Source organism: Neltuma alba, unplaced genomic scaffold (assembly GCF_004799145.2).
Source record: "Neltuma alba isolate B1F8T4 unplaced genomic scaffold, ASM479914v2 tig00012499_pilon, whole genome shotgun sequence".
Lineage (NCBI taxonomy): Eukaryota > Viridiplantae > Streptophyta > Magnoliopsida > Fabales > Fabaceae > Neltuma > Neltuma alba.
In genome coordinates, this window is record NW_021636968.1 from 260,718 (window position 1) to 285,900 (window position 25,183).

Genomic DNA, 25,183 nt, shown 5'->3' on the forward strand with positions numbered 1-25,183 from the left:
AGGGGCATTCGTCATTAATTAATTGATACATTGGAAGTTTGTCTTTAAATTTGGCCCAGGGGTTCTTTCTAAGCATTTACAGTTTCAAATGGCTGGTAACATAAGATAAAGATAGACTTCTTACTAATATTGAAGGCCAAGCAAACCGTTAGCTCTTGATAGTAATGTGCATTTTTGGGTATGTGGTGAGGAAGAGACACTTCTTCAAAGAAACTTAATTTTATCAGAGAAAATAGAATATAAATATCTGAAGTCAGAACTTGAATATTACCCTCCGGAGGTTTATTTTGATTTTCAATTTATAATTTGATAAAATTACTTCACCAAGATCAGATTCAGTATAGTCAGGTCGAGCCAAGGGAGTGTCACGAAGTAAGGTTATAGGGTGGCTATGGATAAGTCCATGGAAATGGTAATATAGGAATCGGCTTTTTCCCTATTAATTTCTTTCATTTTCCATATTGGAATGCCTCACAAGGCAAGGCTAGTTTGTAAGTTCAAGCTGTTTTCCTAGCTAATATTTTCTCTAATTCTATTTATAAGTTTTAAATTTTGAGAGGAGTGCACTTCACTTTTATAAGCTTTATTTTGGATTCGTTTAATCATTTAGTGTTTTTTTTTATTTTGCCATTAACTACTTTATTTCTCTCATTTGTTATTCTCCCTCATTACATTTTTCTGTACATTTTTTTCATCTTTTTTTTTCTCATTTATTAAAAAAAACATATTTAGAAACAAAAATATATTTCTAACTTATTTATTGTTTCTAAATAATTTTAATTAATTGTTCAGTATATGTAAATCAGTAATTTGAAGCTTATAATAAAGATCTGGAAAAGTATCTTGGGTCTTTGGAGTTGAACTCTCAAAGAAATACTCCTTCAATCCTTAATACAAGACCTAATTGTTGAGTTAATTTTGATCCTAAATATAAGATCTTTTTTTTTATATTTATCAATTTTTTCTATATTACTCCTGTGATTACTCTCTTAACTATAATTAAGTAGAAAAGAAAAAAATGATATTAAAGAAGATGATTATGGTGTTTTTAAAAAAACATGTCATATTTCTTATAATTAACTAACTTGCCTAACTTTTTAATTAATTAAATAAGTCTTATGTTAAAGACGAGAGAATTATATTGTCATCTCACCTAATATATTAATATTTTAGAATTGAATTCTGTGTTGAAAATTATTAATCTTTTAGAATTGAATTCTGTGTGGAAAATTATGATGGGAGAATTTCACTCAAGTCCTATGGAAGGGACTTTATCAAAAATAAGACCCAAAACATTCTGAAATATTAATGGACTCTTTAAGGCCTATAATGAAATTAAATTAGAACGTTAAAACACTATGTTGGCCTTAATATTTGAAAAAAGGAAAGGGGTCAATATTATAGGGCATAATCTTTTTACTTATTCTTAATTCAGATAACAGAAAAATAACAACTCAAAATTTGAAAATTTACAAGGAATTAGGTAAGTTATAATTGGGATACAAATTTTAACAACAAAGTACATAAAAATAACAACTCTATCTCTACAAATTTACAATTGCTTAAGTAAGTTGAGGATGCAAATTTTAACAACAAAAAATAGAAATAAAAGTTTTCTATATAAAAATTTACATATAGAAAAGTTATATATGAAGATTTACAACAAATAGTAAAAAAGTAACAATTCAACATATAAAAATATTCAAATAAAAAAAGAGAAAAACAACAACTCTACATAAAGAAATTTACAGCTCAATTTACAAATAAGTAGGGATACCAATTTAAACAATAAAGAATAGAAAAATAACAACTTTACATATAAAAATTTATAATTCAATTTACAAGTACTCAAGTAAGATACAAATGAGACTACAAATTTTAATAATACAGCTTTGAAAAATGACAACTTTACACACGAAAATTTACAACAAAAAATAGCAACATAACAACTTTATATGTGAAAATTACAACTTAATTTACAAGCAGGAATGAATTTTTATTATCCATTGTAGATGTTAAAATTGTCCATGAATAACTATCTATCATTCACAATCCAGTCACGATGCTTGTTTGAAGTTTTTCCCTGCCTTACCCTTCACTTTATGAAGCAAATTTGTTTCTACAAGATTTCTTAATTCTCATATGTTATTTTGTTATCAATGTTTGAATTATAATCTCATCCTCATACATCGTTTTTTCATATACAAGTATTCACATATTGTTGATACCATATGCCATGTGTCTTTATGATTCATAATTATGTAAATCTCAATCACTTAGCAAAATCGAAAAAAGTTAGAAAACTAAGGGCATTTCTGCAAAAAGACTAGTTTCACAACTAGCATATTGACAACATAAAATTAGCATTTTCACAACTCAAATTCTAAACTAGTTTCCATCAATGTCCAGCATCTTTCCCAATTCATTTAACAGTCTAGCCGGAGAAAAAAGAGCTTTCTAGAATCCAAGTTTAAAATTTACCTCAACCACAACACAATTTCCTGGATCCTAGAGCTCAACCCTGTTGTAACTGGAGTTCGCACAATGACGCGATTTCAGACTTAATAAAAGAAAACTCTAATTCATGCTGCCTTAAATGATTATGGAACGAGAATCAAATCGGAGAAATGGCAGATCTATGTTGAGTTGTATTTCACGCATACATGATTTTTCTTTTCCCTCCATTATTCTTTCTTTCAACTAAGGGCATTTCTGCAAAAAGACTTACCAAATTAATTTCATTATAGGACTGAGAGACTAATTTGAAGTTTCAGAATAGTTTGGGACTTTTTGTTTATTAAGTTCAGATTGTGGGACTTAGCAGAAATTTTCCCAATTATGATAGGTTCCTCATCTTTGAATGTGAATCTGGGGAATATACTGGAAATTAAAAGAGTAATGCTCTGGTTTTCCCTTGATCCTATTAAAAAGAAAAACCCAATAAAGCACTGACATAGGGTCACATGGTTCTGTCCTTCAGCAAAATGGAACGCTTTAGTCCCTTCTGTAACACGGTTTCAAATTTGAACTCCCAAAGACTAAGAGACGACAAAGACTTGAGCTAATTCCCACCACTAAATTAGAGTAAGATACAAAAGCAAATAGGAAGCAGTTAACAGACAACGACTAATTGAGAGAACCATAAGACTGTACATCAAATAAAGTCACAAATTGATTCATATCCAATTAGAATGCAAGAAGGTATTTTAAGGATATACATTATTGAGTGTTCAAGTTTTTTGTATGGCAATTAGAAGGAGAATGCTGTTGGTCACAAGAAGATGTTATGGAGCAATTTCAAGGAAATAGCTTATTGAGCGGGCAAGTTTGTCACGTGACAATTACAAGGAGGACACTGTTGGGGTCACAACCAGATGTTATGAAGGTCCTCCATTAAGAGGAAGCAAAGAGTTGAAGCCACACAGACACAAACTAAGAATAATATGGATAAGGTCAGTAATATTGACGCACGTTTTTAAATGATTAGAAGAAAGAAAGATAGACGTACTTTGACACATAAATTGCCAGTGCAAATGATGCGCTGGATCTTGCCAGGAACAAGCATGGATTTGAACTTCGCTGGCAGATCAGGGGCCCTGTGCGGTATGTGCATATCCCCCAGGGCCAAGACAAGTAACAATAAAAAACTGAAAGCCACTTAGGGAACCTGCAGAAACAGAGTATTGCCTGAAAACAGAAACAATAACTCATTTCAAATGTATCCAGACCAGTGGCTATTCAGATTACAGAAACAAAACAGAGTATAGGGCTCTGTGTCATAAATCATCAGATAAAACTTGTTCATCAATAATTATTAGCTAATGAACTAAATATCGGGGTTTCTGTGAACAATTTATTTGATAAAGCTCGTGATAGAACAATCACCTAAATATTACTGAATCAACAGAAATACTAAGAGAATTCCCGTTCAGAGTTAAGAGATATAATCCTGATACAAAGCAAGTAGTACCAGCCAAGAAAACATAAAAGAAGAAAATGACATCAAACCACAGTGGCAGAAAAAACAGCAGAAACAAAGAACTAAAACACTGCCTATCTTTTGAGAAGCAAAAATCACAGTCAGAACTCTCCTAGATTTATCCACACTGGGCACCCCTTCAAAGATCAACCCTAAAGGTTCCCCTGAGGCCGTGGTGGCAGATGCCCCACTGGATATATATCCTTTTCATTTTTGTTCCAGATACTCTGACTAAGATGCCTTAGCAAGCGAATTGATTGAGGCAACTCCTCCAAGCCACTGAATGATGATCACTTAAACTCAACCTTCGAAATTGTTAGACACTGATATGAGTCCCACATTGAGGAATCTCACAGGTTTAAGAGACTTTTCTTCTTAATAGACTAGTCTTTTGGGATTGGACTCTTCTCTTAGATTTATGCTCTGCTTGGGTGAAAAGAAAAGTTGGGAGGAAAGAAAATAAAAAGAAGAAAAATAGAGAGGAAGAAAAACTGGAGGTACGAGTAGGGCTGTGCAAAAACCCGGTGGTCCGGTATGGTCCAGTCCAACCCGAGCAAACCCGGTCCAGTCCGGTCCAGAAAATATTAGCCCGAAACAAGACTGGACCAGACTGGATCGGACTAGTCTCATCGGGCTGGACTGGACTAAGGACTGACCCCTCAGACTAGTTAGTCCAGTCCAGTCTAGTCCGGTTTTTTTTAATTATTATTTATATAATTTTAATTTGGTTTAATTTTTCTAGATAAGTTTTTGTCTATTCAAATAATCAAGATTTATTTATTAACTTCCTAAGTAATGAGCATGCGTATATATTTTCTATAATATAAGATCTATATTAATGAGGATTAATTAATAAAACATGACATTATTGGGAAATTGAAAGAGAATGATTAAATTTGATGAACTTTGGATTAAAATATGTACAAAATTTTATATAACAAGTTACAATCTTGTCTCCTATTGAAGGAAAAAAATTTAAAAAAAAAAAATTAAATTTAGGTCCTAGACTGCCTGGACCAGTCCAGGCAGTCCAGAGGACCAAGTCCAGTCCAACCCGACCTCGGGTTGGTATTGGACTGGACCAGACCTCGGGCTGTCTTTTTCAACCCGAGGTCTTTACTGGACCAGACTTCGGGTTGATAACAAACCCGGTCTAGTCTAATCCATGCACACCCCTAGGTACGAGGTTATCATCCCTCTTGCTTGGATAGATGAAAGAAAATAGAGAGAAAAGAAAATTAACAAATGTCTAAATAACTAAAATGTCCTTATTAAAATATATCATATTTAAAATTAAATTAAATATTACAATAGAAAAATTATACTAACATTAAAATCATCAAATAATTTAAAATCAAGTTATTGGGTTTACATATTTTCAAATTATTATATTTTAAAACCAAATTATTTAATAAAAATATTATTTTAAGATAAAAAATAAAAAGTGAATAACTTTTTAAATATAATAAAAGAAAGTAAATATGAAGAGGAAGAGAGAGGGGTAGTCATGGAATTCTTATTTTTCTTTCCAAATCTCTTCATATATAAAGAGAAAATTTGAAGAGAAAATGAAACATGGGCCCACTTTATTTTCTTCCTCACTTTTTCTTCCTCCCACATTTTCTCTCCTATCCAAGCAAGAGAAAACTTGTTTCTCCTCATATTTTCCTCTTTAGTTTTTTTTCTCCCTAATTTTCTCTCAATCCAAGCAAGGGATTATACTCATCACATTGGTGTTTTCATTAAAAGTCGGTCAACCGAAAAGGGCTATCTCGAGAGTGTGCTCTGTTATTAGTTCCAAATTGGGAAATCTTAAAAGTATTGTAAGGTTTATTTAAGGAACTCTCTCTCCTAATAGATTAGTCTATTGAGATTGGGCTCTCTCTTTGGGGTCACGCTCATCACAAACACAACTCGAGGCAAATCATTTCCCAGATCATGCATCACAAATAACTTGAGAATTTTCTAAATAGATAATAATATAAAGAGATTAATATACAGTGCGAATACACAACAAATCCAACATTACACATCAAAACAATCCAAAAAATATAAGTCGCTGGAAATCAAAATGAAGGGGGAAGAAGTATAATAGTCGATTACACGACATTGAAGCAAAACCTGGTAACAGAAGTTTTTTCTTTTAAAAATTGAAAGAATCTTTATTCAAAAGCATCGATCTTCAAAAGATCACACGACCAGATTCAAATCTAGATTCAAAGCCCGATTGAACAAATCAATCTCACAGGATTTTGGCAGTGGACAAAGCGCTAGGGTCCAAACCTTCTTCAATACTTGCCCGAGAACAACCACGCAGGGCTGACAACGGCGGACGGCGTCCGACGACGAGCTCGACCAAGTATGGAGTGCTTGTTCGTCAACGTAGAAAAATGGATTTTAGGGAGTATTAGCTCACTAATTAATAAAATTTATATTTTGTTAAATAAATTTATACTTCGAAGGAATAAGGTTGGCTTCTATTAACTTCTTTTTTTTCCCCCGGGCAGCAAAGTTTCTGTTAACATTTAACAACTATCGTCATCGTCATTTATGTACTATTACCTTGGGCATTTAATATAAGGATTGATAATCTAGTTAAGTTAGTTATTTATAATAAATAGATATTGTCTTTTATAAAATATCATTGCTAATCAAGTGTATTAGATAGAAATACTATTATTATAAGAACTATTAAAAAAATATGAAGGGCACAGTGCATTAAGGTCTTATATTTAATATCAACATAAAAGTTAAACAATTTCTTATATCAAGAATCGGAGGTGATATTATATTTATATAAGATCTGTAGTCATCTTCATAATTAGATAATTTAAAAATATTGTTAAATTAGTTATTTGTAAATATATATGTTGATTTTGACGGAGTACCTTTTTAATAATTTGCATTAGATATTAGGTGTAATATTCTGAATTTCAAGATATTAAAGAAATGAGGAAGAATTATGAAAAAATAATTATTAAAATTATTTAATGTCTAAGAAAATTGAGAAAAAATTATGAAATATAAATTTTGAGAATTTAGGATATTATCGAAGAGTTAATTTCCCCAAAAATGATTTAAATAATTTTAAAACTAAACTTCGGGGCAAAAAAGGCTTATTTCTCATAAATTCAATAAAAAAATAATTATAGGTTTATATTTAGATTGAAATTTTTAGGATAATTATTAAATGAGTTTAAAAAAAAAAGTTGAGGCAGAAAATCTTTAAAATGAATTAAGGATTAAGTTTTGAAATTTAGTACTATTTTCTTGAAAAATTTAAGAAAAATAGTTAGAAATTAATTTTTGACTCGAAATTTTTAGAAGAACTATTTGATGAGCCCAAAAAGCTAGTGGGAAAAAGAAATTTATTAAAACTATCAAGGATTAAATTCTAGAATTTTAATTAATTCAGAAAATAGAGGATTTAATTGTAAGCAAATGGTGATCATGGAGCACTTGGTAATTTCATTTGCTCTCACCCACTTAAACCACACTCATCATCTTAATGAGCACTTTAAACTCATCAAATCTAGACTGTCTATATCTAATTTGAATGATTCAGATTTAAAATTATTAATTAATTATTTTTAAATAGAAAAACTATTTCTTAAAAGAATGATAATTAAGAAATTATCCCTATTCTAGATTTTATACTTATTAAAATAATTATTTTAAATAAATAAAAAAAATTACATCTGGAGTATCTAAATTAGATATGTACGGTCCAAAATCTGATGAGTTTAGATTGATTGAACCATCCGATTCCCTCCCCATTTTCATTTCTTCCGAGAGAGAAACGAGAGTGAGAAGGGGGTGATCGGAGGTCAATATCTTGCATGCAACCGGTGATCTAGAGTAAGGTACGCCTTCTGAATCTTCTCCTTCCTTCATTTCTCTCTGATGGGGTATGTTTTGTAGCTGTTAAAGATGGTTCAAAGTGGTTTTAAGAGAGAGAGGAAGTGCCGAGTTTGAAGGTCAAGTTACATAGGCTGTGTTAAACGGTTATAACGGAGTTTGTGGAAGGGGTTTATGCTCATGCATGTGTATTATATGCTCTGGGTTATTGTTTCAGAAACAGGGGTAATGACTTAGAAAATTGATGTCGGATATAGCTTGCGAAGGTGAAAAACAATGATCAAGCTTGTAGTGGTTGATTTAAGGGACTGCATGTGATAGTTTGGATCTTTGTTGGGTGTATTTCGGATCTGAAAATTTTCAGATGCATTGAATAAAGTTGTTTGAGAATTTCAGAAGATAAGGGCGTGAATGAGAAGAATGAAGCATTATGTTTTGGGGGGGGCTGTTTGATTACTTGTGTTTTGACGTGGAAGCTGGAAGTTAAGTATTCTAATTAAGTAGACCATAGCGGAGACAATTAAATGACGGTTAAGGCTCATGGTAAATATATATGTATATTATCGGATGTGTGTGTATATATATATGGCTTGGGGGTATGTTAGGAAATGGTGGTTGTGGAAGTATGCGTTTGAGACGTGATAATGATCTTGGAAGCTTTAAGGATTTACGAAAATACCTCTGGTTTGGTTGTTACATGATTAAGGAAGTCTAAAATATGCGTGTGTGTGTGTGTGTATAAGTCGCTGGTGTGTTTTGTTAATGAGGAGTCTAAATGCAAGATGCTTCAATAGGAAGTTTATAGACTTATAAAAATGTTACATTATAGATAGGTATATCAAAAATGAATCTTAAAACGATGAGAGTTAAGAATAATGCCCCTGTTTAAATGATCTCAAAGAGTAAAGTACAGGGAATTGAGAATCAAGTGTAAATATATGGTAGTATGTTGGAATGTTAGAGTTTGAGTTTGTGGATTTCTTTTCTCCTCTGTTTTGGACAGCACTGTATAACTGGGGGAAGTTGAATTTGATTATATTTTTGAAGCTTAAAAATGGATTCAAGGTTGTTTGTTTGATGTTCCAAATGCTTAGTAATCGTTCTATAGCTAGATGAATGAACTGCATTTGGGAGCATCAAGGTGAGGGTTAAATCAAGTTTGAGATAGTTGAATAAATGCGGTGGTTTGGTTATGATTTTGGAAGTAAAAAGATAAGAAATGCTATAAGATTGTAATTGAATGAACATAGAAACCATAGGAGTTTTAGAATTTATAAAGAAAAGTTGTCTGAGGAATGTTAAATTGAAGTTTGAGGATGCGATTAATTGAAATTCAAGTACGAAGTTTTAAAATATTAGTTAGATATTTCATTTTCATGGCTGTTTTGGGGACCAAAGAATTTAAGCTAGGAATTGACTTGAAATTATTTTTTGAGGTTTGCTTGAGGTTTCCAAATGGTGAATGGAAATTTTAAATGGGTAGATTAAAGATTATAGTGTTTGGAGATCATTTCAAAGGTAAGCATTAGGAAAATTCTTAATGACACTGTCAATGATTACGGTATGGGATAAAATTGATAATTGATAGAATCTATTAGAAAGGCTGTCGGAGGAATGTTAGACCAAAGTTTAAGAAGATTAATAGATAATTAGAAATTGAAACTGCTTGGTTTGGAAATGTGATAAAATCAATTGGTATGATTATATAAATATATATATATATATATATATATATATATAATGGTTTGTGTGTCTGGGCCATGTGTGCAAAATTAGTGAAGCTGGACTTTAATTAATTTTACTTCATTGGGATTGGATGATTGAAGTATGGAGGGCACCTTGTTGTCCTTAAATGTGATATATATATATATATATATATATATATATAATATTTGATCAAGATGAATAATTACTAAGTAAGGTAACTGCTCCTCCGTTCTTTAATATAAGACCTATTTAACTAATTTGATTAGATTAAGGAAGTTAGATAAATTAGTTAATTATAAAAAATGTGACATGTTTTTCCTAAAATACCATAATTAACTTTCTTAATACCCCCTCTTTTTCTTCTACTTGATTATGGTTGAGGAAGTATCCACAAGGGTAATTTAGAGAAAATTGATAAATATGAGAAATGGGTATTATATTTAGGACCAAAACTAACTCAATAATTGGGTCTTATATTAAGGACCGGAGGAGTAATTGGAATTAAAAAAGGAAGGCGAACATTTCGAAAGGGATATTATGAGTAAGAACTATTATTCAGGATGACCAACTATTAAATAAAAAGAATATAGTTTATTAATGGGTCAAGAGAAGTTATATTTTGATAATAAAAATTTAATGTACTAAGCATTGACTCATTTAATTATACATGAAACTATATTATCGGATTTGATATTTGCCCGAACCCGCCAAGAAAGCTAGTGAAGAAGAAATATGGATAAGGTGAACTGGAAAAAAGGACTTCAGGTAGTGATTCTTTCACGCTCATAAACTTGTGCAATAATTCTGCATGTCTATTTATGTCATAGTGCCTATATTTTTTAGTAAATATATCATTACAAAAAAACATGTGATTAGTAATGGAATTTTGATTTTTTTAAAAAAATTACCATGTGCAACCTCCACCTCATCACCAATGATGGTCACCAGCTACATCCACATCTTACCACCTCACATGCCATCTTGTATCGTCACGTGTCGCCACGATATAATTTCTCCCCAAAGTGACTTTTCCACAGGTCGAACTACGAACCACGTGCGAGTGTGTGCACGGCTTCACCATGAACCTATCGACTTATTATGCAAAATTATATATACATAATATTCTTTTATACAAACAATTATATATACACATATAAATTATTAAAAACCAAAAATAAACTATATGATAATTTTAATCATAACTATTTTTACGACCAAATAATTTTTAAATATTTTTTTACTATTTAATTTACATTATTTTATTTTTAATATAATATTGATTTCCAATAACACTAATTTTGAATTTTAAATTGTAAATAATTTTTTTCACAAAATATATTTTTTAAATTTAATTTTTTAATTAACATCGATAAGATATATAATTTCATTATATATGTATTATACTATATTATATTATATTATCTATATGTGTTTTATACATTTGACATTTGCATTGAGCCCATAGAATTGTACTCAGTTATGAGTATGTGACATTTGCTTATATTGATTTAATTGCCATGGCTATGTGCATTGCAAAGCATGAGATGTATTACCATTTTTGTTTATATCTGCTGCAAAGCTTATGATGTTTGAGCATAGTTGATTATGTTAATATGGCTTGTTTTGCATATATGTATGAGTTTTGTATAATTATATGATGGACTACTGTCACTACTGAGATTTCTAGAATCTCACTCCTTTTATTTATGACATACAATGAATGCCAGTGGCTTAAAGGAAAAGAGTGTAGTGTTTGCTAAGAATTAAGAAGGTTGGAAGCTAGAGAAGTAAATTTTTTGGTCATGAATTTGTTGGTCATCAAGATGTTATAGTTATGTTTTGATAGGCATGTGAGGCTATGCTTTTATATATAATTATATGTAACTATGTAAAGTACTTATTATATACCTCTACAAAGAGGAAAGTGGTGGCTATGTAGCTAATAGGTAAGTGCCTTCACCTCTGATGGTTGTATGATGGTAGATAAATGTTTAACTATTACTATGACGTCAAATATTAGCAATTTAATAGAAGTAGCTCGTTGAATTTGAACCAGGAAATTAATTGGATGTTTGAACCACTATATAGGTCATTCTGCAAGTTATTTCGGAAAGTTTAAAATTTTTCAGAAAATTTCATCCCTAATACAGGATCAACCCCTGTGTTTGGATGAATTTTTATTAAAGAGTTTATCAAAAATATTTTTCTGTTTCAAGATCAAACTTGGTTTAGTGACTGAGGGCTAATTGATTAACCCTTATGGTATGGTTATAGTAAGTGTTACACTAGGAAAATTCATTTTATATGTATAGTTAATATGAATAATTTAAAAATTCTATAAATTTTTTAAACAAGACAGAAAAATACCTATTGAATTTTAAAAAAATAAATAGACCGTACTAACTACTACTCTTGTATATGTTTGACAATTCTTATAATTATTTTAGCAAATTAAGTTCTGTTAAAATCACCTATCTGTTATTTTAAAATTTAATAGATATTTTCTGTCATTTTCCCAAAATAAAATGAATAGAATTCTTGCATTTAGAACTAAAATAACCTCTTCTAATTTTTTTCCGGGTAGAAGGAAATGTCTAGTATTAAATTATAATAGCTTCTAATGTTATCTGCAGAGTAACTCCGCAACTTTCTTTTAAATAAAAATGTGTCTTGAACTTCACGTGATATTTCATTTTGATCAAGTAATTTTATACAGTGTCCTAACACTATTGCAAAATTTATTGATATTGAAATTTTAAATACTAACAAAATATTCTCAAATGATTATATATTATATGTGCATAACATATAAATTTTTGATGAGGGATATTTGCTTGCTATGTTTCTGGGATTTCTTAAGTTGTAAGGATGCTGGTTTATTTATATAGTATACAGTTTTCACTCAAAAAGATTTTTTTTTAACCAAAATAAAATACTAATAACCTCCCTCAACGTTAGCTTTCTTGCAGATAATCTCCCTTATTTTTCTTAGCAAATTCATCCCACAAAATGCTCTTCTTCTCTGCATTCTACTATCCATTCTTCCGTATCCATTACACTTTCACTCCCATTCTCAACTAACCTGGAAATTACTAGTTTTTTGCAGCATCTTGTGGAAGAAAATTGATATGAAATTATGTTTAAAATTACTGACAAACACAATTATGTAAGTCAAAATAAAACTTATTTTGCTTACTTATTTCATATTCTATAAATAATGATCGAAAAGCTATTTATAAGTTGTGGGTCTTACTTCTTTTGAAAAGATAGATTCATTGTCCCCACTATGACCCATGAAAAATAGATTTTTCAATTCAATGTACACACCCTGGTCAAAAAAAGAAAACCACAACAAAAAAGTTCGAAAATTTAAAGCAAGAATGCCATTAACGCGGCATAATGATGACTCTTTGAATGAGAAGACTAACCCTATATTTGATGTGAGAAAATTAAAAGAGAGGATAAATTTTAATAAGCTCGATTAAAAAACTTAAAGAAGTGAGATTCTAAAATTTTGATAAAAAGGAGATGTAAAATAAAGGGGGAAGAAAATTTAATTAAAAACTTTTAATCCCATTTCTTTAATTTTTTCTTTTTAAAATCAAGCCCATTAAAATTTTCTCTTCCCTTTTGTTTCCCTTCAGTTCCTTCTTACCAAATGGGCCCTAAAGGAAACATTGTAGACAGGGAGTATGTTGTTTCAGCATTTATCAGGACTTGCGCAAGAGTTAAATGGATGATATAAGAGCTATTAACTAATTTTAGCAAATTAAAAAAATTAGTTAAATTAATTATTTTTAATAAATAGGTGTTATCTTTTATAAAATACCCTTACTAATCATGTATATTAGTTAGAAGTACTATTTGATGAAATATTTAATGTATGCAACTACCACAATGACTACTTTAGGAAAAAATAAATAAATATGAGAAACAAAATGAATTAGATCTTTTATTTAGGACCAAATTTATTACGTTGGAAAAAATATATTATTAGCAAATTTATTACTTCAAATAAAAATATAAATTAAAATTTATTTTTATGTAATTATCATATTAACTTATGTCTTTTTAGTAATTTGCACATAAAAAAATATTTTTGATAACAACTATTTAGACACTTTCACTTTATCAAAATCACTTTTTTCGTAAAATTTATTCTCCTAAAATCTATTCTCAAAATCACTTTTACTATTCTCTAAATATGGTTTGGATTTATTCAAACACCTTTTTAGGATAATGCTAATGCTATAAGAGAAAAACGATATCACAAAAAATGTTTAAGATTTGATGATGACAATTTTTGGAATGAAGATGATGATTTGCAAATGGGGATGACTTCAAGTTTGGGTAGACGGAAAGAACAAGTAGACTAGGGGAGGCTGGCAGTCAAGGATTATTATAAGGAGAATCACAAAAATACCCCTAAGAGCCATTATGAGTTTTAATCAAGAATAAATAATTGATAAATCAATAAAAACAACATGTCATCTCCTAAACAATTGTTTAATAAACTGCTGTGGTTTGTCTTACTAACTGGGAGATGGAAGCTCGTGCATTTTACCTAACTCGAAATAAAATTCTATTAACATTTTTAACTCTTATTCTGCAAATCATGATTGTGTCATTTCAGACGGACTCTTAATCTGTGGAAGGGCAGGTGGCTTTCACACCGAGATAGGACCTTACCAACTCGAGAATGGACTGTGTCCGCATTATCGGAGGACGGAAGCTGAGATTTGTAGAAGGCTGGTGACTTGTTCCCAGCGAGATAGGATATGAAATATGTAGAGTTGGATCGCAGATTCTCTTTTGGTACTTTTCTCATGTAGTACGCGTAAAAAAAATTTATCTCTGTTTCCTAAAAATAATTAATGGGTCAAATAAAATACAATTATCAAATTTTAAAAAAATTATTGCCGGCCCAAAAAAAAGAAAAGAAAATCATTATTATCCAAGATGAGAATGATCTCTTTCTTTCTTTCGACTGCGGAATCTTGCAATTTCTGCCTTAATATAGACAGAAACTTAAGCACAAAGGAAGAGACAAGGCCTTGTATTTAATTTATTGGCAAAGATGAAGTTGTGGTTGAGATGGCTCTCGTTGTCTGATTTATTATTACAGTAAAAATGCTTGACAAATTGAAGGAACTTGGCTTGGTAAAAATAATATAAAAAAATTCAACTAGAAATTTAGTTGTGTGAAATTCTTTCAACTAGAAATACTGCCATAAGTTTAATGTGATACGTAATTCCAGGCTAAACCAGGCTCCCTTTTTTTTTTAATTAAAAAAAAACTATTATCCAATATTTAGTGCTTTTTTTTGGATTCTAGCAATCTGGGTTTGTGACGACTCATCGTACCACAAGTGTCTCCTCTGATACTCAAACTTGAAACCCAAAGAAATCTAGTGTTACTGCTAGACCAACTCTGTCTTACTGTGTTGGTAGCTAAATCAAGCTCTTACAAGCAAACCAGTTCAAGATCTATTATACGATGAAAACAAACGACAATCATCATCATAATAAAGCATAAAACTTTTTCTAATTTTAGAGTCACTTTAGTTTGTTAAAGCCCTCAAATCCGGAATTCGAAAAGTATTTCCTATGTCCCAATTTCAGAGAACATTTGTAAGCTGATCAATAATAAAAAATTCTTGCAAAGTGGAAGACAGCACCGCGGTTTGAAAAGAACATTTGCAAAAGCTTGTTAAATTAAAGAAAAGACTTGAGCTGACTCCAGAAGCTTCATCCTCAAAAATACAAATCTGTGCAATACTGGGTTTCATCTTCTTCCGATCAGGTCACAGATCAAAGAAATCTTTCAGTATTTCATCCATCAGGTTCCTGTTTTCTTCCTTTCTAATTATGTCATATATGTATTTTCTGTCATGGCTACCACTGTCAGTTTAAGATTAGTTTCTATTATTTTGTTTTTGTTTTCCTGTGAAATGGATTTAGCCTTTCAAGCTTTAATTTTGTGATTATGCTTTCTTTGAATGCAAAACTTTTGCTTTGAACTATAAATAGCCCATGAGCTGTAAGAAATATAAACATAGTTAGGCACTGGGTGTTAGCTCCCCCGGCTGCACTTCCAGCTGCGCCTTAATTTTGGGGTCCTTTCCAAATGTTTCTTTTTAGTTTTTTTTTTTGAGTTATTAGATTCTATATAAAATGAGTGATATTTTGATATCTCATAGGCAAAAAATGATTCATTTTTTAATTTTATCCGATTTTTCAAATATTGAAAGCAATTGAAAAGGGCCCCCAAAATTAAGGGACAGATGGGGGGTGCAGCTGAGCGGGTCAACCCCTAGCTCGTTAGTTATCAATTAAATTAACCTGGGATCTATTTTCTTCCTTGCCAATTCTTTTAGACTATCTTTCAAATTTTCATGAACTTTTGAATCTGCGCATTAGATTTATGTTTTGCTTCAAAGTTTTGCCAGATTCATAGCAGGCTGGATCAAATCACGCCTCTCATATATTTACCCTGATCAAATCATGAAAAATTGGTCCAATTTCTTCCGTCTTCAGTATCCCCCTCACTGATTGCTGCACTGTTTGTTGAAGCGCCTATTATATATGTATTATTCTTTCTGGTTTTGTGTTTTTACTTTTGTTTGGGTTCAGATTCCAAATCCTTGCGATGGTGTGTCATGCTGATGGAGTTGGGGGTTCTTCAAGTTCTTCCGCTTCAACTAAGAGAAGGAAGTATGATGTGTTTTTGAGCTTTAGAGGGGAAGATACTCGGAGAAATTTTACTGATCATTTGTATGCTGCTTTAAAACGCAAAGGATTGAGAACTTTCCGAGATGAGGAAGAACTTGAAAGGGGAGAATCTATTAATCCAAGTTTAGTAGAAGCAATTGAAGAATCTCGTGGTGCAATTGTTGTGCTCTCCCCAAACTATGCTTCTTCAACTTGGTGTTTGGATGAGCTTCAAAAGATTCTGCAGTTAAAGGAAGAGACAAGTCTTCAAGTATTTTCGATATTTCACGGTGTAGATCCTTCTAATGTTAGGAAACAAAAAGGAAGTTTTGCAGAAGCATTCACAAAGCATGAAGAAAGATTTGCTGAAGACAAAATAAAAGTGCAAAAGTGGAGAGATGCTTTAGAAAAAGTTGCTGCTTTATCTGGCTGGGACTCAAAAAATCGGTAACTTACACTCTCTCATTAATTATCATCTCCTTCTTTTTTGGTTAAAAAATAAGGGTGTAGATAGCTAGATATTCAAATATATCCTAAATTATAGTTTAATCAAGGTCCCCCCCCAAAAAAAAAAAACAAAATGGCAACCCACATCCCCTCTTATTGAGGAGATTGTGGGATCTATTCTGCCAAGGATAAGGTGCGTCTTATGCAGGGGGCCTGAGCCCCTAAAATAGGTGGGGGTGCCCTGCATGAAGATTTGACTAAAAAATATTATAAATACCATTTACTTAAATATAAAATACTTTAGTTTATTTTATCTTAATTATATAAACTTTTTATTTATTTTGAAAACATACATTTAAGTTTAAATTATTAACTTTATTAAAAATATCTTTTAAAAATATTTTTAATTAAAATTTGTACTAAAATAATATTTATTTTCTAATTTAACTTTTATACTCAATTTCTAATTTTGATTAAAATTATTTTGAAAATTTTAAGTGTTTTCTTTTTTTCCTTAATTTTTTCTTGTAAATAATTATTTTTTTTACTGTTTTTATCATAATGGGATAAAAGCTTAACATATATATATAAACATTAAGAATTACAGTAATTTTTTTAATAAATATATATTTGACTAAATGCGTTTATAAATTCAGCCCAACAAATATATTTTTAAATTTATAAATTTTTATTACAAAAATATGTTTAAAAATTTTAAATTACAAATTCAGTTTATTTATATAATCTCTTAAAATGTATTTAAGTATATTTCAATACATGCAATGAAAAAGATAAAATTATACAATTTCGTTAAATAATCAAAATTAATAATTAATAAATTTTATAACAATTTAGAAATTTTGAAAATATATGAATTAAGATTATTTTCTATTATATGAAAAATTATGTTTTTGAAAAATATAAATATTTGAATAATTTTTTATGTCAAATAGAGGTATTTTTGGTAAAACAAAAGTTTAAAAGTTAAATTTAATGGTTAATTAACAATTGACGGGATAAAAATAATGTATAAGATGCATTACAATTTTGAGGGGGTTTTATTTATGTTTTCAAAATAGAAATGATGTTTATCTACGTAATTGAGGTAAAACCAAGGTATTAAAAAGTAGAACGGCCAATAAGTCTGTTTAATCAGTGGTTCGGATTTGGGCTCGGCTAGGATATATAAGTGGTAGGAAAAACCATTTTTTCTGGTCGCCCTTTGCTAAGCTAATGTTAAAGTATAACCCATTGAAGCTCAGACAATTCTCCACTCACTAACCTAACGCTCACAAGGAACAAATCAAACCTGAAACTTAAACACTCCTCATGAAACTTCCGTAATTGGATTAAAATCTACATAAATATCAAGATTTAGTGATAAAAATAATATTTAAATAAAAGATGTAATATGTTTCCAATTGAACTCTATCTAAAAAAAAAAAAATTAATATTAGCAGTAAAATACACATTAAGAATTAAAAGAATAAATAAACAATTATATAGTTGGGAAAATAACAAAAAAACAAGTTAGAAATTGTAGTATTTCAATTTTGGCATCTAAAAGTTTAAAATCTCAAGAAAAAAAATGATGCATGATCTGATATTTTACAAATATAGTAACTGATTAAAATATTCTTGTATCAAATTTTTTACAAAAAAAATCAAATTTGTCGTTGTCAGTATATTTCTTGTTATTGGTTATTCAATATTTATTATTATTAATTTATAACTTATTAATAAATAACTTGTTATTATCAGTATATCTTTTCTCATTTGTTATTTAATACTTGTTATTACTAATTCACAATTTGTTAATAAACATTTTGATATAAGGACATTTTGTCATTTAACTATATCTACACAATATCAAATCAACTATCACTCTTTTGTTTTTGAAATTTTAATCTCCTAAGTACTTGAATCGAAATGTAATAATTTTTGACTTCTTTTTTTTTTGTCTTTTTCTCTATATAATTTGCATAACTTTATATTAGGGGTGAAAAAAAAAATAATCTTCCCTGCTTCTCCACTGGGCGCCAACAGAGTATATTACATAATAATAATATGAGTTTTCAATTTCCACATGACTTGGGACCTGGAAAGCAAAAATGAGTTTATATAGAAAAGGGTGAGAGAAGGATGTGACATATCACTGTTGAATCGACTTCTTTCAATAAAAAGGCAATAAATCGTGACCATCCGTTTGAAATGAAGGGCGGCGATACAAACACTCCTCTTCCTTAGCACAGCCCTTTCAGTTCCAAATTCCAAATTCCAAGTCCCAGCGAAAAGGTGTTTTTGAAAAAAATAGATAAATTTTTTTATATATTTTTATTTTATACATTATAAAAATATTTTTACCCCTAAATCGAAAACCTCGTGCTCTTGCAACCTGGTTTTACGTTTTAGAAAGTCGAAGGAATGTGCGAGGGACTCGGCGTTTACCCAGAAAGAAGAACGGCTCAATAAGATGACGAGGCCAAGGGTCCGAATGGTTTTTTCATCTTTCTTTCATTTCTCCGGTTGGGTTCTTTTTTCCGCCGACGTTTGGGACTAAAACAGAAGGGTGATTAACGTTTTTATCTTTTTATTTAAATCCAAAATATAAATAAGTATCCTTAATTTCATTGTTTGATATTTAACCCCTAAAAATATTTAGTAGATGACATGCAATTTTTACTAATTTATTTAAATTTAAAACTCATAATTACATCAAGAAATATTATGGAATTCTGCCAATAATAACTCTAGTCCCAATCTCACCCAATCGCGTGGTTCTTTTAGCCTACCCTAGCTAGCAAGTCCTCCCATTTTGCAACGTCTTTATTCATCTTTTTGTCATTTTGTATATATATAAAAAATCCATCATTCAAGCTTGCTTGTTAGTCTGTTAATATCAATCTAGATTCTTTAATTTTATATGAGAAATGCATCACCTAATGTCATTGGCTTCCCAGAATGCAAATACTCCATATCCTAGAAGCTGCGTTTTGGCACTTGAGATTAATTTTTAATTAGGGTGTGTTTGGTATGAGAGATTTGGGAGGAAAGGAAGGGAAGGGGAAGGATTTTAATCATTTTTTTTTTTTGTTCAGCAACACACAAATTTTAGGAGGGGAGGGAAAATTTTTAAAAAATTTTCTCTTCTCCCCTTTTCAACCTCTCCTCCAAAATTGGGAGGATTTTAATTTTTAATTTTTACCATGTTGTGACTATTATATCCATATTTTACCATGTTGTAACTATTATGCCCATATCTTAAATGAAATAAGGTCAAAATTGTCCATGTTAAAATATTTTTCCCTCCCCTCCCATCATAAACCAAACAAGGTAATATTAAAACTCCTCCCCTCACCTCTTTTTTTTATAAATCCAAACAAGCTCATATTGAAATCCTTCCACTTTCCTTCCCTCCCCTTCATTCCATTAAAATCCTTCCCTTATCTTCTTTTTATTGAGCCAAATAGACCCTTAGAGTCTTCAAAATCAGTTTGCTCGCTTAGGACCTATTTGGTTTGAGGGGACGGTGGGATAGGGAAAGGGATGGGAGGTTTTATCCTCACCTTGTTTGATTTGATTAAAAAAAAAGAGACGAAAGGATATTTAATTAATCCCTTGTTTGGTTCAAGGAGGGGAGGAGATGGGAGGGATAGTAATAATCAATTTACCATTTTACCCTTACATATTAGTTTATATTTTTTATTGATATATTAATATTATACAAATTAATTTACATTTTACTTTAAATTATATAATTTAATGAAAACTCAGTCTTATCATGTTAATATATGCATTAAAAATTGGTACAGTAATTTTTTATTCTAATTAATATAATAATATATTTGAAATAATCAAATTAACAAATTTTATATGCTCTAAGAAAAATGAAAATTTATTCTCTTTAGGCTATCCTTTTTTTAGTTTAAAAATATATTTAATAAATAATATATTTATAAAAAACAATTAATGTTATAATTTTATAATTTCTTATTTAAATAATTTTTTATTTTTAATTAATTTTTGTAATAATATATTTTTATTTATAATAATTTATATTTTTTATTTTTTACTTAGGATAATATATTTTTTTTGAAATAAATATTATACGAATATATTTTATGAGTAGTAGTGGAATATTAAAAAAACTATAAGGATATAATGACCCAAAAATTTAACTTCCCTCTAAAAACCCCCAATTTGAGGGAGAGCTAAAATGGAAAGGGGGATGAGGGGAGGGGACATTTTGGCTTTCCTCCCCTCCCCTCCAACCAAACAAACCGCGAAGGAGAGCGAATAAGGCGATGTGTAGGATTAATCAATTCTCAATTGAGTTTTTTTTCATGTCCTAGAATTTCAGAACCTTGCTAGCCAGCTAAACCAAGACAAGGTGGGAATGCCAGAAAGAGCAAAATGATTAGGCGAGAGTAGAATTAGGAATAATTATTAGTAGAATTACAAAAATGCTCTTTAGGGTAATTATGAGTTTAAAATTAGGATAAATTAGTAAAATAATAAAATTATATGCACATCTATTCTATGAGATTTAACCGTCTTTTTAATGGTAAAGGGTTAAATGTCAGACAATGAAAGTTGAGGGCGTGATTTTTAAACTTGCAAAGGCAAGAGATATTGTATGTAAGAGAATTAAAATTGGGAGGAGTTATTTATATTTTGGCCTTTATTTAATTGTAGACCTGTGTTTATACTTCTTGGTGAAATAGATTTCTAGTACAACTGTAGTACTTTATTGGTCGTAAATGATTTAGGTTTTGCAATTAAACTCAATTAATGATGGAATTCTGAATGGTCATTTTCTTGAATATATATATATATATATATATATATAAACACATACATAAAATATATAGTAAAATTACAACACAATAATTATTATGTTTTTGACGGTCGAAAACATTATTGGCGTTAAATTTGAACTTTTAATCTGACAATGTGTTCTGTGAAAAGTTGCTTAAATAAAATTAAGGAAAAAAAATACTCAAATATAAATAAAACGGATTACCAGAAAAGAGGAACTCAAACTATGATGTGTTAATTAAATGATTTGAATATCTAGGAGTTATTAATGTGTGGACAAATAAACATAATCGTCTGTGTCTGTAAATACTAGAGGCAATGTACAACTCTTCTATAAATGAAATTATCGCCTGTTCCCAACTAATTTAAACTAAGTTTCATGGTAAACTTAAAACTGCTAAATTTGTGGTCATGTTTTCTTCACATCTCACATTACCTAGTTTTTTTTTTGGGATTGTTTATGCAAAAAAATTTACACTTTATAATTTTATTTTCATATGCAGGTACGAAACAGAATTCATTGAAAGCATTGCTGATGAAATCGGGTCAAAGTTACTTGATAAATCAGCATCTGATCTTGGCAAGTTAATTGGAATTGAACCAAAATTAGATGAACTGAATTCAATCATAGCAAGGGAATCAGAAGAAGTTGGGTTTATAGGAATATGGGGTGCAGGAGGCGTAGGCAAAACAACTCTTGCTAGAGCCTTTTATGAGCGAGAGTGAAAGCGAAAGAGCAAAAACTTTGAGATTCACTGCTTCCTTGATAATATTAGAGAGACATGTGAAAAAGATGGTTTGATTTCGTTACAAAGAAAACTTCTTTTATCTTTGTACAAAAGGAGTATAGAAGTGGCTGATTTTTATGAAGCAATGGAGTTAATAAAAAGGAAGTTAACCGACAGAGAAATTCTACTTGTCCTTGATGATGTGAGTCATGTTAGCCAACTTGAGAAGTTGGCTCCAAGGCAAGGATGGTTCAGCAAAGGGAGCATAATAGTGATAACAACAAGGGATAAGCATTTGCTATCATCATATGGTGTATCTGATAGTGCTATATATCACATTGAATTCTTGAGTGATAGCGAGTCCCATGAACTTCTCATTCAAAATGCCTTTAAAGAAGGGCAACCTAATGAAGATTATTTGAACCTTGCTAGAACCGTCATTGAATATGCTGGAGGCCTTCCTTTAGCACTCGAAGTGTTAGGTTCATTTCTTTGCAAAAGAACGATAGAGGAATGGGAAGATGCACTAGCTAAGTTCGAGAAATGTCTTCCAGAGGACATTTCCAAGATACTTGAAGTGAGTCTTCACGGATTAGAGCTTAATGAGAAGACTATATTCTTGGATATTGCTTGCTTTTTCAATGGGATGGATGAAGATCATATCATACAAATTTTAGAAACATTGGATAAGGATCTTCACCCAAAAATTGGAATAAGGCTTCTTATTGACAAATCACTAGTAATTAATTATGAAGGGCATTTGCGGGTGCATGAAACTCTGCAAAATATGGCTAAACATGTTGTCTATCAAGAATCATCTGGTGATGCCAGCAAGCTTTCTAGGATATTGTCCTTGGATGATGCCAATCATGTATTAGGAGGAAATAAGGTGACGTTCCAAAGTTCTTGTGTTTGTGCACTCTTATAATAATTTATTGCATGGCTTTTATACATTTTTACCTTGACTTGTTGTTTTATAGGGAACAGAAGCAACCCGGGGAATAATGCTAACATTAGAAAAGTCATGTGATGCATTTTGGGATCCTGAAGCCTTCTCAAAACTGAGTAATCTCAAGTTACTTATCATTTCAAGTCACTCATATGTTTCACATTGCCAACTGAATCTTCCGCTTGGACTCAAGTCTCTTTCCAAAGAGTTGAAAATCATAGAATGGGAGGGGTATCCATTATTTTATTTGCCAAGTCAACCTCAACTCAATCAACTTGTTGTGCTAAAAATGCGACATAGCAAGTTAAAAGAACTATGGAGAGGAAAACAGGTAACTACAGTCCTTTTATTTAAATTGTTTATCCACAATTTAGTAAATTATAATTATAATTATAATCAGTATTTGGTTTTTGATCTATTGTCTTTTTCTTTTTTCCCCTGTTGTTAGTCTCTTCGAAGCTTGAAGTCCATTAATCTATCTCATTCAGAATACCTCATCAAAACCCCAAATTTTGATGGAATTCCTCATCTTGAAAAGTTGATTCTTCAAGGGTGTTCTAACTTGGTTGAAATTCACCAGTCTCTTGGGCAACACAAGAAACTTGTCACTGTTGACTTGAAAGATTGCAAAGAAGTTAAAACGCTTCCAGAAAAATTTGAGATGAATAGCTTGGAGACTTTTATTCTATCAGGTTGTTCAAAAGTTAGAAAACTTCCTGAGTTTGGAAAAGATATGGCATGTCTATCGAAGCTTGATTTAGAGAAGACTGCTCTAGCCAAGCTACCTCAATCACTGGGCAATTTGATTGGTCTCGTTGAATTAAATTTGACAAACTGCAAAAAGCTGGTCTGTCTTCCATGTAGTGTTAGTAAGTTGAAAGCTCTCAAAATTATCAAACTTTCTAATGCTCAAAGCTTTCAAGCCTGCCAGAGAATTTGAATGAAAATGAAGCTTTGAAAGAGCTGGATTTGAGTGGAATTGCTATAAAAGAGTTATCATTTAGTGGCTACAATGGTGAAGCACAATCTTCATCATCGTGGAGTTGCTTATCCCTTCTTCAAAGGCCTTCAAGCTCCAAAAAGTTTTTGTTGCCGCTGTCTTTGTCATTCTTGAAAAAATTAAACTTAAATTTTTGCAATCTCCATGATGGATCACTTCCTGATGACATCGGCGTTATCATCATTGGAAATTTTACATCTAAATGGAAACAATTTCATTGACTTACCATCTGGTCTCATTTCCAATCTTTCGAAGCTTAAAGGTATTGCTCTCTGGAGTTGCCCAAGGCTTCGGTCTTTGCCGCAACTTCCGTCAAATCTATCACGTATAGGGGCTGAAGGTTGTTCATCACTAAAACATTACGGATGTGCAGATCAATTATGGGATTTCATTGAATCATTTCAACCTCAGGTTTATTTTATTTGTCTTTAATTGTTCTTTCACCTCTATCATTTTACTTCTTTAACACGCAAAATTGTTTCTTATAGGTTCACAACCATTTAAATATGAAGTCAGCAATTATAAGAGGGGATTCAGAAATTGTGAGTTTTTAGAATCACCTGTTTTTTTCTTAATTTCTTTGACAATAAATATATAGTTTATTTTACTTGTACGTATATATTGTCATTTCTTACGTGTTAATCAACATACTTCTGATACAAACAATCTGTTTTTTTTTTGTCCCAGTTTCTTTCCCTCCGTCCACGTTGTCGCTCATTAAGAATTCTAGGCAGCAGAGTACCATCATGGTTTTATAATCAAAACTACTTTTGCGAGAAAGAATTCTGGAGGTGTCCAAATAATGTGTCGTTCATAATAAATATATCCCCTGATTATTGTGGTTCACGTGAATGGTGGGGCATAGCCATATGCTTAGTCATAGAACGCGATCTCGCATTTGGAAAGGGGAGGGATGGAATTTGTTGGAGTTGCAGATTTCCTAATGATGAATTTCCAAACTCGCATCGTCGGCATATTATTTATCT

The 25,183-nt window shown here is 30.7% G+C and overlaps 1 protein-coding gene across 1 annotated transcript; it reads left to right on the forward strand.

Moving 5' to 3' along the window:
• The first annotated feature begins 22,393 nt into the window (after positions 1-22,393).
• Positions 22,394-24,137, forward strand: LOC114727621 (TMV resistance protein N-like). Its single transcript, XM_028914310.1, has 3 exons — positions 22,394-23,137; positions 23,229-23,528; positions 23,646-24,137. Exons 1-3 carry the CDS (start codon positions 22,394-22,396, stop codon positions 24,135-24,137), a joined length of 1,536 nt encoding a protein of 511 aa, XP_028770143.1.
• Positions 24,138-25,183: the final 1,046 nt, after the last annotated feature.